At 47.7% G+C, this 16,049-nt stretch overlaps 1 protein-coding gene across 4 annotated transcripts in view; it reads left to right on the forward strand.

Moving 5' to 3' along the window:
* LOC144147061 (uncharacterized) overlaps positions 1-16,049 on the forward strand; it is a 429,195-nt gene that overhangs the window by 100,407 nt on the left and 312,739 nt on the right. For all 4 annotated transcript variants that reach the window (XM_077679096.1, XM_077679095.1, XM_077679098.1 and 1 more), the window contains exons 5-6: positions 2,351-2,452; positions 4,471-4,603. In XM_077679096.1, the coding sequence (XP_077535222.1) occupies positions 2,351-2,452; positions 4,471-4,603 (235 nt within the window). The remainder of the gene's footprint in view (positions 1-2,350; positions 2,453-4,470; positions 4,604-16,049) is intronic.

A 16,049-nucleotide genomic window follows, 5' to 3' on the forward strand; every position in this document is an offset into this window, starting at 1 on the left:
ATCATTTAATTGCCAGAGCGAGCACACGATACATGTTTCTCTCCGAGGTGTGTAAATAAGTGGCTCAAAAGTCGTTGAGGGCTTTTCAAGCATTGTAGCAAAGTTTTTTTTTGAGGAAGGCGCGTTGCTCGAAGAGACACAATTTCAAGTTGAATAAATATAGTGATAAAATGGTTACCCAGCCTAATGTTCTCAATACGGTGGCCCTGCTGGATCCGTCTAAAACAAAACATCCAGATCACGAGCGGTGCTTTAGCCGCAGAAGTTGCGCTCCATCTTGCAGCTCCTTATCAATTTACAATCAATATCAAAAGTGCGCAGGAGGCAAACTAAACTCGTCGTTGGGATTCTTTTTTTCTAATCGTTGTTCCGTTGAGTTAAATACGAAAGCTACAACTTGATGTTGTTGTGTTAGCCTGGACAATTTTGGGCCACTATGGACCTTCCATAAAACGCCGGCTGCTCACAAAGTAAGAATGGTTTGCTCGTTATTTTTAGTACGTTCGACAGTAGTATCTGGACAAATATATATATATATATATAAATATATATATATATAAATATATATATATGTATATATATATATATATATATATATATATATATATATATATATATATATATATATCAATATATATATATATATATATATATATATATATATATATATATATATATATATATATATATATGTGTGTGTGTGTTTGTAAAAGAAACTTCTCGAGGAGCCACAAGAAATAGTTGCGAAAATGGTAGACGCACGATTAATAACAAAAACAGTGGTTTACTGCCGTTTTGACTGAAGGACCAGTCTTCATCTTGAGTAACATCCAACGCTACATACAGCACGCTTGTGCGTGCTCCAACGTTGTATGTTACTCAAGATGAAGACTGGTCCTCCAGTCGAAACGTCAGTAAACCACTGTTTTTGTTTTTAATCGTGCGTCTACCAATTTCGTAACTATATATATATATATATATATATATATATATATATATATATATATATATATATATATATATATATATATATATAAATAAATAAAGGTTGGCAGTCGCTTTCTTTCTTTCTTTCCAGATTTTTTATCTGTTTCAATGACCCACCACAACCTCCCCTTTGCTTTCCGAGGTTTTCTTGACTGCCAACTCTTATTTCTGTGTTATTTATACGAGCCCCTCATTTCCTATTCTGATTCGCTACATGCATAGCGAGGGCCTCTGTTCTGGCAGTCTTGGTGCCATAGAAAGCTTAAGAGGGTTCAACGCTGGTTGACCACTCTCGACATGTCGTAGACACTCAAGTCACGGCGCCGGGATTAAAAAGAAGGTCCCCTTCACCCCGAGAAGTCGGAGTGGCGCTTGCTACCACCCCCAAGCACGGGAAAAAATTACATTGGGGAAAATCGCCCCGCTGGTAGCGTAGTGGTTATCGCACCAGACCGGTATTCTGGAGGTCGTGGGTTCGAATTCCACCGGGCAGGCATTTTTTCTCAGCTTTCTTTTTTTTCCAAATTCTTTATCAGTTTCATTGACCTACCGCAACCTCCCCTTTGCTTTCCGAGGTTTTCTTGACTGCCAGCGCTTATTTCTCTGTTATTTCTACGAGCCCCTCATATCCTATTCTGATTCGCTACTTGCATAATGAGGGCCTCTGTTCTGGCAGTCTTGGTGCCATAGGAAGCTTAAGAGGGTTCAACGCTAGTTGACCACTCTCGACATGTCCTAGACACTCGAGTAGAGGTGCGGGGATTAAAAAGAAGGTCCCCTTAACCCCGAGAAGTCAGAGTGGCGCTGGCTACCACCCCCAAGCACAGGAAAAAATTACATTGACATAAATACCCCAGAAAGCGGGGGGGGGGGGGCGAAGTCGCCCCGCCGGTAGCGTAGTGGTTATCGCACCAGACCGGTATTCTGGAGGTCGTGGGCTCGGATCCCCCCTGGCGGGCATTTTTTCTCCGCTGTCTTTCTTTCCAAATTCTTTATCCGTTGCCATGACCTACCACAACCTCCCCTCTGCTTTCCGAGGTTTTCTTGACTGCCAACCCCTATGTCTGTGTTATTTCTACGAGTTATATATATATATATATATATATGTGTTATATATATATATATATATATATATATATATATATATATATATATATATATGTATATATATATATATATACATATTGGTATGCACTTCTTTTTGTGAATGATAACTATTAACGAGCGCCGACTTAGCTTGAAGCTATTTACGCGGCCTTGTCCTTGACATTACGATTTTAGCAACGAGCTGTGCCAGTAAGCATAAAAGAAGAATTCTTGGGGAGTCGCTATGCTTCGATTCAAATATAATCTATGGTTGCAGGTACCAAAAACTCTCCCGGGAGATCTCGTGATGTTTGTGCCTGATATCTGTGCTGACCAAAACCTGGAAAGCATGCCTAAGCCATGCAAATGTGAGACAAAGGTAAGCACTGAAAATTGGCGCAGTCGTTTGAAACATATTGAGAACGCAACTATTGGTCTAGTAAGGCCTACTCCTGAAGTAGCCAATATCGAGCCACTACCGTGAGTTAACCGCGGTTGTAAACTTGCGGTTCTGCAGTTTGTTTATAAGGGAGGTATTGAGTTTGAAGTCGAAAGTCATATTCTGCTCGAAAACTGCTTGTGTTTTTTTCCAATAACCAAAACGATTTTGGCGGTAAAGAGCGAACATAGGACTTAAGTGATACGATGTTTTTTGAATTTGGGTCGCCACAGTTTGCCCCCATTGCGTTACCACTGTGCTAGCTTTGTACATTGCCAGGGGTTGAAGAACATTTCTCGTCGTTGTTGCTGTTTTCTGCATCACAGGAACATGCTAGGGGACCGACGACGAATGGGGAGCTTTGGGGGTGGAGCGAGGTACATGTTCCCGCTTTAGAAACTTTCTGAAATAATGAATTGGAGACGCAAAAGTTGTAAAATTGTTCCTGCCGCGTGGCGCCTGGCGTCTGCACCGGTGCAGGCTAGCCGCGTAAAAACCTTGATTTTGAAAACCCTGTGCGCATCAGCAGTGCACCTGGTGATTAAATTCGCCTTAGTATTTGAATAACCGAAAGCAGGAAACACAGAAACTTTAAAAGCCTTTCTTATTGCGACATTGAGTTTGTGGTGGCATCATCATCGACAACGGCCACGCCCTATCATCATGTTTATTGGAGATGATGAAGCAGCTCAGAATGTCATGGCCTCCGCGCTGCTCGACCGCACTCCACTGACGCTCCCTTATTCTCGGGCCTATGTTGTCGACCTGGACTGTCCCTCTTTCTATTCCTATGATTTGTACTTGGACCGCCCATCGAATATTTTGTGACCACGGACGCACATATGTAGATGGTTCTCCATCTCGGCTGGCTGTTTGCACCAAGTTGATATTTTCTGTTTATCTACAGAGCTCCTTCTACCAACTTTTCATTAATTTTTCACCCGCATTTATATTACCCTTATATTTCATCACACACTGCGCGCTAGGGGGGAGCCCTTTGGCGGCAAATTCATCGCCAATTGCCGCGACAAATCATCATCATTATCGGAGATGATGACGCAGCTCAGGACATCGTGGCCACTGCGCTCCTAGGCCGCACTCCACGAGCGCTCCCTGATTCTCGGGCCCATGTTGTCGACCCAACGCAACTGCAAATAAATGTAGGCCCGACCGCACCGTCTCACAACGGCCGCCTACAAGTTCAAGAGTGGTTGGCGGGCGCCTGACTAGCAGCTACCTTGCATCCCAGCGTCGGCTGAGGGTGACGACATGGAGGGCAGTGAAGGCCAGACCTTCTACTAATAGAAAACTCTGCACAGGGTGGGCGCCAACACAAAGAGCTTGCACTGCTGAAAATAATGGTTTATACTCTCTCCCTCTCTCTTCGCGCAGCGGTGAGAATAACATCAGAAAGCAGACTTGCAGATGCCACCAATTTGCCAAAATCAGGGATCTGCACCGCACGTGTGCAGCTGTTCTACTAGCGGTCTATTACGTCCAGGCTCGACGCCGCGCGCATTATTCTACAAGCTGTACCATGAACATTCATAATTTTATAGACTTCTTAGTATGAGCCTATGCTTTGTGGGTGATCGCCCTAAGGCGAGCCTGGACAATCACCCAAAGGGCGTACGTGGCATAACACGAAGACAACTTTTGTGCTATTCTTCCAGCGTGCGGCAATACCACAGTTTGTTTCCACTTAGCCGCTGTTCGTATAACCTAATCCAAATTCCACCATTTCAAAACCCGTTTTTTATTTGCTCGTTACTGCAGCGGTCGCCATCCTGTCTGGAAAGGTCGAATAACACAACGAGGTACTCTTTAGGCAGAGGCCGTCAAGGCTTTTGCCACTGTCGTTGCTGCTCATTTGTTGTTATGGCGCTAGCTTTACACTAGAATAAAGAAGTGGCAAGACTGAAGTTCCTCGTGACCTAACGCGGACTATTTTTTTACAGTTTTGTGTAGGGGTCGTGCTCGGAGACAGTGAAGTAGTCGCTGGAGCAATACTGGTGACAAAAGATGAAGCTTTCAGCTCCCGCAGGCGCCTTCAGCTCCACGTGATCGCACGGCCTGAAGACAACAATTTCAGTTGAGTCTTCCTGTATGGTTTTTTTCTTTCTTGAGAAGGGTATGTTGGAACATATGTGTCACGGGTCGAGTAACTTTAATTTTGTTACGTTGTTATGTACTGTGCAATACCTTATTTCACATATACGCACCCATGACTTTTTCCCGTATAAGTACCGCTGGTGAAGGCTAATCACTTTGTTAAAACGTTGGCAACAATCCAAATTGCTGCCTCGTTCGAAGCTCTCTTTTGTTGTGTTCCCTAGCGTCATCCAAGTTTGATTGCTCCCTAATATATATACAGGGTTTTCCAGCTATCGTGCAGAAAGATTTTAAAAAAGAGCAATGATACTAGAAGAAAACGTAGTCACATTATTTCCAGTACGAAGGAGTACCGGCCAGTAAGTTTTTGGTTAATGAGATCTAATTATTACTTGTATTAACTATTCAACTCGAGAAGTGGTGCCACAATCTATAAAGTGTCAATGAGGGTCTTTTAGGTAATTACTAGGGGCTGAGGTATTTCAGTGACGGCTGAGCTATTTCAGAGGCTGAGGAGACAGGTAGTTTTATTGATGAACTATATCCGTACTTAGTTGTTTAGACTGTTGAAGAAACTCCACGAAATACGAAAAATTTCACGTAATGCCGCTCCCAACCCATAGTAGCGCAACGCCTTCGAACAGGCTCTCTCTGAATTTGCTGGAATGAAAAGGAAAAAGAAAGAAAGAAGAAAAAAACAAGAAATCGCGGCCATGTTTGTGCCTTTTCTCAAACAAGTGCCCCGCGAAACCTGCTGTTTCTGCTTCTTTAATGCATGCCATTATCAAGGTTACGCGCTGCTTCTCGGGGCGTATGACAGGCGAAGCAGTTGCTTTCAATCAGCATATTTGAGGGCGCTGGTTTACGAAGGAAGTGGGAGTGCATTAACGTGATATTTTTATATTTAGCGGGCTTTCATTATCAGAAAGAATGCTCAAAATATCGTAGTTAGATACTTCTCTTGCGCACCTACAGGTGCCTCATGGACACTTTAGGGATTAGTAAAGTACTTGTGGAGTTCGATAAATAAATGCAAATAATTAATTTAATCTGATTACAAAACAAAATTACCCCATCTTCCAGTGGGGAACCCTGAGGAGATGTGAAGCATCATGGGGGTTCCGTGTGGTTCCATTGTGTTTCGTTTATCGGAGCACGAATGGGAACGTAATGTGCTGACTCATAATGCTTCACCTCTACGCTGACGGGGCTGTTGGTTCCGGTCGAACTCATCATACAACGACGTTGCAGAACCGGTGCAGGCGACCCGCTCCGAGAGTACTAAACGGGAGTGCGCAGCCCGCGCATGCTTTATTCGCTGGCGAGGGAGGGAGTGGGAGAGAGGGCGCGTGCAGGCGCAGCTCCTTTATCACTGGCGAGGGACCGGAGAGAGGGAGAGGGCGCGTACAGCGCGCACCGGCCTATTGCCGCCGAGGGAGAGGTAGAGAGGAGGAGAGGCGCTGCGGATCGGGCACACAGGAGTGACATACCCCTGAGCAAGAGATGCGCCGCATCTAAACATGTAGGGCGATACTCCCCTGTACTAGCTGCATATATGCACTATGTTTCGTTCGATTAACTTCATTGCTCTAAACCATCTTGGTGCATGATAGCTAGGACACCTTTTATATCTATATATATTTATATTAAGGAAGTGAGGGGCTCGTTGAGGAAATACAGAAACATAGGTCGGCAGTCTACAACGCCAAAGGAGGCATAGGGGTGTGGTTAGGCTCTATTTTTTACTGCGGTTAATGAAATTAAGATTTTTTTAAATATAAGGATGAAAGAAAGAAAGAAAAACACGCGCCCAGAGTGGGGACCGAACCACGCCTTTCGATTAACTTCATCGAAAGGCATGGGTTCGGTCCCCACTCTGGGCGCGTGTTTTTCTTTCTTTCTTTCATTCTTCTAGTTAAAAAAAATCTTAACTTCATTATCCGCAGTAAAAAATAGAGCCTAAAAACACCCCTATGCCTCCTTTGGCGTTGTAGACTGCCGACCTATGTTTCTGTACATATATATATATATAGATATATATATATATATATATATATATATAGAAATAATACTTTGGAGAAGGTTGCGGCCTCAGACCTCTGCTAACGTTTCGACAAGGAGACTTGTCTTTTTCAAGGCATCAGGGTTCATTTCTGGCCCACTGTGTTATAGATACATATTGAGTTGGAAAGAGAGAGGCGAGGATGTTAAGAGCGGGCCCGGAAGGTGAACCGCAGAGTGGGTCAGCGGTCGGTTGAAAGGAGTGAAATAGTGAGACAGAAAGGGAGGTGTGGTTATTGTGACAGGACCGCGCAGTAGAGAAAGAGGGAAGACTACGAGATGGTCGGAGAAAAGAGGGGGGAATGGTTTAAGGTGGTCTGCGGTGGAGCCGGGCGACCTCAAAGATGGCTTCCGGGAAAGTTGGGGACGAGAGGGGCGTCTTTGGGGTGGAATTGCAAGGTTACTGAACTGTGTGTGAGAGAGAAAACTCGCAAACAGCAACAGCCTCTATAGTTCGAAGAATTCGGACTGGGGAGGTCAGTGTTCGCAGAAGAATAGAAGGGGAATGCACGGGTACAACCCACGGGGAGCTTTGCGTTACATTTCTGGAATTTTTTCTGTTTTTTTTTCTTCTTTTTTTTCTTTTTGCTTGTGTGTGTAAAGCAGGTAAGGTGTGTAAAGTAAGACGAAATGCCGAAGCTCGAGGGAGGCGAGTGAGCGTGGTATATCGAAATCAGCTAGGAACAAGACAGGTGAAAAACAAGGAATGCACAGAAATTGTATTGAAGTATCAGTTTTGGGGATGGGCAGGCAGGAATGTTGCGAATGAATATGCCCACTTTTTGTAGGAGCATTATTTTTTGTTTGATTCAGATACCGCAAGGTTTCTAAGCTGTGTTTCGAAGCATTGACTCCAGCCTGCTCCAGGCAGTTGAATTTATTAATTAAGTACGATTCTCTGTATTTGCGGTCTCTTGGAGACTTAAAGTTTTTCTGTAGAATATTGTCACGTGTTGTATAAGAAAGGGCACACGCAACGGTAGATGACGAGGCAGAAGAAACAGAATATTCGTCTTCGGATCGCGCGGGCTGGGGGCCAGTCCCTCGGTTCTCGAGCTTTAGGTTAGACCCTTGGCTGTCACTGTTTGGTCTTTTTGCCTCATTAAAAACCTCTACCAACCGGAGCACGCATTCGCTGTACGCTACACTAGTGGAGGTGCGGGGTACAACCACCTGATGTCCAGGACCCCTCCTGGCAGCCCGGTACGGCCACGCTTTGTTGAGACCCCGGTTCATCGGATTAGCCGCCGCCAGCTCGGCCTGTCTCCTGAGTACGGCCTCCTTTCCAGCGGCGCGCCGAGACGCCAAGTGCTTCAACCGCAAGTAATGGCACAATCAGTTGCCTCTCAGGTAACGCTTCAGCAGCCGCGCACTCCTGCCGTCTTCCGTGGTGAAGCGTTCGAAGACGTCGAGGACTGGCTGGAGCAGTTTAAGCGTGTCGCGTTGTTCAACCAGTGGAACCCTCAACAAAAACTTGGGCATGTGTACTACTCGCTGGACGACGGCGCCAGGACCTGGTACGAAAACCGAGAGGAGAGGGGTGAATTGTCGACGTGGGATGAATTTCGGGGGAGCTTCTGGAGTCGTTTGCCTGCACAGACCGCCGAGAGCTCGCCCAGCGACTTCTGGAATCCCGACATCACAAGCCCAAAGAAACGGTCGCAATGTTCGCGGAGGACATGGCTCGCCTATTTCGGAGAGCCGACCCCGATATGTCCGAGCCAAAAAAGCTGCGACACCTAATGCACGGTGTAAAAGAGCAGCTATTCTCTGGCCTCGTGCGAAATCCTCTTTGTACAGTAAAGGATTTCATCAAAGAGGCGACAGCCATCGAGGGAGCCCTGCAGGAGCGGTGCCGACAGTACGACCGTGCTGCCGGCAGATCCTCCAGCACCGCTGGCACTGTGGTGACTGCTGCGTCCACCGATGGATCACTGCGGCTCGTCCGATCTATAGTTCGGGAGTAGTTGTAGCTGCACGGACTCGTTCCGCCTGGGCCGGCGTCTGCATCAGTCGTCGACATCGTGCGCTCAGAAATCACGCAGGCCTTAACGTTTGCAGCCCCGGAACAACAGCCACAGCCGCTCCAAGCAGGCTATGCGTCGGCAGTGCGTTGCCAACCGCCTCCTGCGAGCGCCCCAGCGCCCAGCTGTATGCCTCAAGCCGACGTCTGTCCCCAGGCAGCGGCCGCCAGTACACGCCCCTGGCCGTCGGGAAATGCATTCCGAGGACAAGTACGGAAGACTGACCTCTGGCGTACCAGTGACAACCGACCCCTATGCTACCACTGTGGCGAAGCAGGCCATGTTTACCGCCGTTGCCCGTACCGCGAGGTTGGGCTTCCCGGATTTTCTCCTGCTGCTTCCCGGCCTCACTTCGGGCAAAGACCTGCTGCAATCGAAGACTTCCTCGCTGCTCGCCGATATGCCTCACCCTCACCATCCCGCCGATATCGATCACCGTCCCCAGGGAACGACGCTCCACTTAGCTGCCGCGACGCTACAGATATGCCGCGGGGAAGATCACCAAGCCCTAGGCGGGGTAACTATAAGGAGCAACTCCGGGAGGCAGGGTTGCTGATAGCATAACCCCGCAAGACCTTCGAAATCATGCGAAGCCGCCGGAGGAAAACACGACGACGAGAGTGACTATCGCCGATGGTGGAAGCGCTGATCTCGTCGTATCTTTGGTTGGGCATGAAGTTGTTTCCCTTGTTGATACCGGAGCGGATTACTCGATCATTAGCCCGACCCTCGCTGATCGGTTGAAAAAAGTTAAGACGCCATGGCCTAAGATTCAAATTCGCACTGCTGGGGGCCACTTGATGACGCCGGTGGGGAAGTGCACTGGCTGGATCAGCATAGGAGACGCTACTTTCGTCTGCACTTTCGTGGTCATTTTAGGAATGGACTTTTTACGAGAGTATAACGCTGTCATCGGTGTGGGCGAGCGCTTAATCAGCTTATCGCCGAGCCCCCGCCTGCCGGAAAGCCAAGAATATCGCTCATCGTTGCGGGTTATCGACGACGACGTCAACATACCGCCGCGCTCCTGCATGCTCGAATCCGTCAACTGCGACGTGCGAAGCACTGTAGACGGCATCGCACAACGTGTCGATGCGCTTTTATTCAGTCGCGGCGTTGCAGTTGCCCGAGGTGTCGTGCACTTAGTCGACGGCAAAGCGGAATTATTGCTGACAAATTTCAGTAATGAGCACCAACACGTCGCCAAACATACTGCAGTCGCCTTTTTCGAGGACATTCCTGGCGGCGACGAAGACTGCTTCGCCTTACAAGGCGCCCCGCCTAGCGAGAGCAGTCCCGTTCCCGCGGTTGATGTCAACCCCAGCTTGCCGTTCACGCAGCGCCAAGAACTCTGCGAACTGCTCATGACGATTATGGATTGCTTCTCTTCTAATCTGCGGTCCGACAGACGCCACTCACGAAGCATCGTATCATCACTGATGACGCAGTAAGACCTCTTCGCCAAAACTCTTATCGTGTGTCTACCAAGGAACGTAAAGCAATTCGTAGCCAAGTGGAACAAATGTTGCAAGACGATGTCATTCAGCCATCTCGTAGTCCGTGGGCGTCACCCGTCGTTTTGGTTAAAAAGATGGATGGCACTTTACGGTTTTGCGTAGATTACAGGAAGCTAAACCAAGTGACCAAAAAAGACTTCTATCCGTTGCCCCGTATCCACGACTCTCTCGACCGGCTTCGCCACGCCCGTTACTTTTCCTCCATGGATTTAAAAAGCGGTTATTGGCAGATCGAGGTAGATGAGCGCGACCGCGAGAAGACCGCCTTCATAACACCGGATGGTCTTTTCGAGTTTAAGGTCCTGCCCTTTGGTTTGTGTTCGGCGCCGGCAACATTCCAGAGAGTGATGGGCACTGTCTTGTCTGGCCTCAAGTGGCAGACATGCCTCGTGTACCTGGATGATGTTATCGTTTTCTCGTCAACATTTGAAGAACACGTGAAACGACTATCTTCAGTCCTTCGTACCGTACGAGCCGCCGGTCTTACTTTGAAAGCAGAAAAGTGCCATTTTGGTTATGAAAAGCTCTGTTTTCTCGGCCACGTTGTCAGCAACGCCGGCATCACACCCGACCCTGAAAAGGTAGCCGCCATCTCCAATTTCCCGACGCCCAAGGACAAAAGGGCCCTGCGGCGATTTCTAGGCCTGTGTTCTTATTACCGGCGCTTCATAGAAAATTTCGCACACATCGCGGCTCCACAAACCTGCCTTACCCGTAACTACGTCGCCTTCGTATGGAACAATGAGCTGCACGATTCTTTCGAGGACCTGCGCCGGCGTTTGCAAGAGCCACCTGTACTCGCCCATTTTGATGAAGACGCTGCGACCACCATTCATACTGACGCCAGCAACGTAGGTCTAGGCGCAGTTCTTACCCAATGGCAAGACGGTGCTGAAAGAGTTGTTGCTTATGCAAGCAAGACATTGTCCCATGGGGAGACCAACTATTCGGCCACTGAGAAGGAATGTCTGGCTGTTGTATGGGCGGTCTTGAAATTCAGCCCGTACCTTTACGGCCGTCCCTTCATGGTAGTGAGCGGCCACCCCTAACTTTGTTGGTTGGCCAAATAAAAAACCCCACTTGTCGCCTAGCCCGCTGGAGCCTGCGACTTCAGGACTTTGATCTGACGGTAGTCTATAAGTCAGAACAACATCATTCTGATGCAGACTGCCTGTCCCGAGCCCCGGTCGAGCGCCCCGGACCTGAAGATGAAGACGAAACGGCTTTTCTGGAAGCAATCGACGCCCCAACGTTGTGTAAACAACAAGGGCAAGATGCCGAGGTGTAACCACTTGTCGACTTTTTGGAAGGTCGCTCTACACGGAAGCCCAAGCTCTTCGCACGCGGCGTAAAGTTCTTTTGTTTACGGAACAACATCCCTTACAAACGCAACTTTGGCCCAAATGGCAGAGCCTACCTTTTAGTTGTCCCTGCGTGTCTTCGCCGCGACATACTACAGGCCTGTCATGACGAGCCGCCTGCGCATCACCTTGGTTATGCGCGTACAACGTCCCGAACGAAGCAGAACTACTACTGGCCGAAGCTTCCTGCGACAGTGAAAAACTACATTCGCACCTGCCACGAATGTCAGCGACAGAAAACACCGCCTGGACGCCCAGCCGGTTTGCTGCAACCTGTACAAATACCGAGAACACCTTTCCAACAGATCGGAATTGACTTTTTGGGCCCCTTCCCAACCTCCTCTTCGGGAAATAAGTGGATAATCGTCGCGACCGATTGCCTTACCAGATACGCCGAAACAAAAGCTCTTCAGCGTTGCACTGCGCTCGACGTGGCTCAATTCTACATGGACAACATTGTTCTGCGCCAAGGAGCACCACAAATGTTGATCACGGACAGGGGAACCGCATTCAACTCGGCGTTGACGCGCCATCATGGATCTCACCGGTACTTCACACCGAAAATCTACGGCCTACCACCTACAGATGAACGGCCTGACCGAACGGTTGAACAAAACCATTGCAGACATGCTAAGCATGTACGTCGACTTGGAACACAAAAATTGGGACGCAATTCTCGCATACGTGACGTTTGCCTACAACACGGCCCGGCAAGAAACTACGCGCATGACGCCATTTGCTCTCCTGTACGGACGCGAGGCAACAACGATACTGGATGCCATGCTCCCACACGACCACGGAAATGCCGACGAGACTGCGCAGGCGATCGCGCAGCGCGCCGAAGAGGCGCGGAAGCTCGCTCGGTATCGCATCAGAGAACAGCAGGTGCAGAATTCCTCTCTTTGCAACGCTCGTCACAGGCACGCTTCCTTCGAGCCTGGCTACTATGTATGGGTGTGGACCCCCATCCGACGTCGAGGGCTAAGCGAAAAACTTCTGAAAGGCTATTTTGGACCCTACAGAGTTCTGAAACAACTGAGTGACATCACGTACGCCGTTATTCTGGAAGACGGTGTTCCATCCCGGCGTCGCAAACGCCGGTCGGAAGTGGTCCACATCGTCCGCATGAAGCCTTACTTCGCAAGAACGTGACACGCCCATACTCGATCGCTGTTCACCACACTTTCACCCGAGCATCGGGACGATTCTTCCCCTGGGGGGAGGTAAATGTCACGTGTTGTATAAGAAAGGGCACACGCAACGGTCGACGACGAGGCAGAAGAAACAGAATATACGTCTTCGGATCGCGCGCACAGCGGGCCGATGCGTCGGTTCTCGAGCTTTAGGTTAGACCCTTGGCTGTCACTGTTTGGTCTTTTGTGACATATTAAAACCCCTACCACCCGGAGCATGCATTCGCTGTACGCTACAATATAGAGCTTAAGATAATCGAAATTGTGCTTCGGATGGTTGAAGTGTTGCGCGACAGCTATGCAGGCACTGTTATGAGTGTCCGCCTGATGTCCATTCAGGCGTAAGTTCATAAGAGGACTCGTTTCTCCAATGTACTGCTTTTGACAGAATGGGCATTCTAGAGTATACACAAAGTTAGAAGAATTGCAAGTGAAGCTTGAATTCATCTTGTAAACGTATTGGCTGGCAGTGCTATTCACAATGCAATTCGTCTGCAGATTTTTGCAGATCTTGCATCTAGGGTGGAGGCAAGGGCTGATGACTGGTTTCTGGGAAGCGCAAAATTCGGCATGCACTAAGATGTCTTTTAGGTTCTTGTTTCTTCTGTATGCAACTCTTGGGGCTTCCGGAAACGTCTTTTTAAGTCGGTCATTGCTGGCTAGAATTGGGTAGTATTTCCGCAGGATCTTGTTTATGTTAGGGAGCACGTTTGAGAATTTGGTTATTTAGGCTGGCGGTCGGGCGCTTTCTTTTCGACGTTGGAGCTTGAGCACTTCGTCACTTTCTAGCTTGGATGCTCTTTCGTAAGCCATATCCAGCGAGCTGACAGGGTGATTCCTGCTTGCCATGGTGGACATTAGTTCATTAAGGTGTTTTATATAGTCTGTGTTATCACTGCATACTCTTCTTAGTCTGGCAGCCTGTCCTACAAAGATACCCTGTTTGAAGTTGCGTGGGTGATTACTAGGGTAGTCTAGGTACTGTTGCCTGTTCGTTGGTTTCCTATAAAGCGTGATTTTCAGTTTACCATTGTCAAGAACAACAGTGTTGTCTAGCAAGTTCACTTGTTTATCCCAGTACTGGCATGAGAACTTAATGGACGGATGCGAAGAATTAAGATGCGAAATGAAACTTTCTAGGGCTGTGCGGCCGTGCTCCGAAATTATGAAGATGTCATCTATGTATCGAAGGTAAACCTTTGGCTTGAGGGGGAATGACTCTAAAAGGGAAGCTTCAAGTTGTCCCATAAAAATGTTGGCGTAGGTAGGTGCGAAAGGAATGCCAATGCTGGTTCCAAAAACTTGCAAGTAGTAAGATGAGTCGAACTCGAAATAGTTGAGAGATAGAAGTAATTTTAGTAAAGTAATGTAGACTTCCAACGCATGTTGGTGCCGGTTTTCTGATAAGGCCTTTGATGTAGCTTCTATTCCTTCGGTGATGGGAATGTTCGTATAGAGGGCGGAGACGTCGAGCGTGACCAGAAGGGCGTCATTTTGTATTTGCCCACCATCGTTTATTGCTTCTACTATGCGGAGGAAGTGTGGGGTGTCCTTAAACAATGAAGGAAGAGAAGTCGGAAAGTCTACCAAATGGTGATTCAGAAACAAAGATAGTGTTTCCGTGGGGGTGTTGTTAGTAACTATGGGCCTTCCCGAAATGTCAGCTGAGAACAAACCTTCTGTGGGGATATTATGAATTTTGGGACGAGGTAGAAACGTCCTGCTTGCTTGTTCATCGGTGTCATGAAGTTTAGTTCCGTCGTGGTGATTAATTCTCTGGCCAGCAGATGTGTCAGAGTGCGAAAGGTCGTTTGACTATATTCGTTGCTGGGATAACGGTCTACATGCTGGTAGTGACCATGGTTGTTAAGCTGCCTATAGGCCTCATCTTTATAATTTTCCATTGGTAAGATGACAACGCTACCGCCTTTGTCTGCAGGTTTAATCATTATCTCCGTTCTGGCTGCTAGTTTCTTTAGAGTGACTTCCTTTGAGGGGGTCAAGTTCTTGCGTTTATTTGATTTCTTGGTTGAGATTAATATTTCTTTTGATACCGATTTTATATACAAATAGAGTTCTTGAGATTCCTTGGCATCTGGCGTCCAAGTGCTTGGTGCACGGAATGCGTGGTCATTGATTTCACGAATATCTTGCATATCGGAAAATAATTCCTTCAGCCTCATTCTGCGGGAAAATTCAGTGAGATCCTTGTGTAACTCGTATTCATTCACGTGGTTGTTGATAGGGCAGAAAATGAGGCCTCGTTCTAGGATAATTATTTGGGTCATCAATAATGTTTCTGAAATATCTATAACGTAGCTGTTACAAATGACGGGGGAGGCGGATACAACATTCTGTTCGCGAACAGGTGTCATGTTGCTGTTACTCCTACTGTTGGAGCTAGATTCTAGATTTTGATTGTTAGCGGGAGAGAAAAATTCGACCGTAGCAGATCATGATGTGTCTGTGGGGGACATAAGATGATTTAGTGCCATGTCTTCAGGCTTAGCGAGGACAGGAGGTTCAAGGGGGAATGTGCGTCAGGCAGAAGGAGCTGGTCACGTTCAAATTTAACTGTTTCTTGCACAGCTCGTGTTTCTTACGGTTTCTAAAGGCATCTAGATCAATTTTCTCTTGTTCAGTGAGTGGAATGATTTCAAATCTGCTCATTTAAAACACTGTTTTTTGTCACAGCGCTCTCTAAGAATTTCTGGAAGGCAAAGCGATGCACGTTTCAAAGTGTCCTGCCATTTAGTTTCTAGTTGAGGGGGGAGAACTCCAAGGGAACAAATAGCTTTAGGGCGGAGGCCTTTGGGGATTTTCCTGGTTTGGAGGTAAGAGGAATAGGTGTTGAATTGAAATTTGTAGTGTGTTTATTTGCCGGCGGGTTTTCGAACCCTAAGGAAAGCACGGAATTTGATGGGCAAGGCGTCCGGTCCGCTCGGTGCAGGTCATTTTCGTTTGTTCGGAGTGGACCTACGGCATGGTTCTTTTTTGTTCGTAGTCTGTTGTTTAGGGAGGCTGTTAGGGGTGATGTCCACGTCGATGCCTTTCGGGTGCTTGTTTGCGTTTTAGTACGTGTTAGTGTCTGTGTGAACAGTGAGCGTGATGTTCTTGGTGGGTCGGGATCTTGTTCTCCTGCATGCTGTTCAGCTGGTGTTGTGGCTGCATCTACCGTTTGTTTGCTCGTGTCACATTTGGGGTTCTTGGGGGGACAGGGTGGTTCGCTAATGTTGGGAATGTCAGGTTCGGTCTGCTGCTCGGTGCTG

The sequence above is a fragment of the Haemaphysalis longicornis genome, unplaced genomic scaffold (genome assembly GCF_048455015.1).
Source record: "Haemaphysalis longicornis isolate Haplotype H1 unplaced genomic scaffold, Haemaphysalis longicornis Haplotype H1 scaffold_7, whole genome shotgun sequence".
Taxonomy (NCBI): Eukaryota; Metazoa; Arthropoda; class Arachnida; order Ixodida; family Ixodidae; genus Haemaphysalis; species Haemaphysalis longicornis.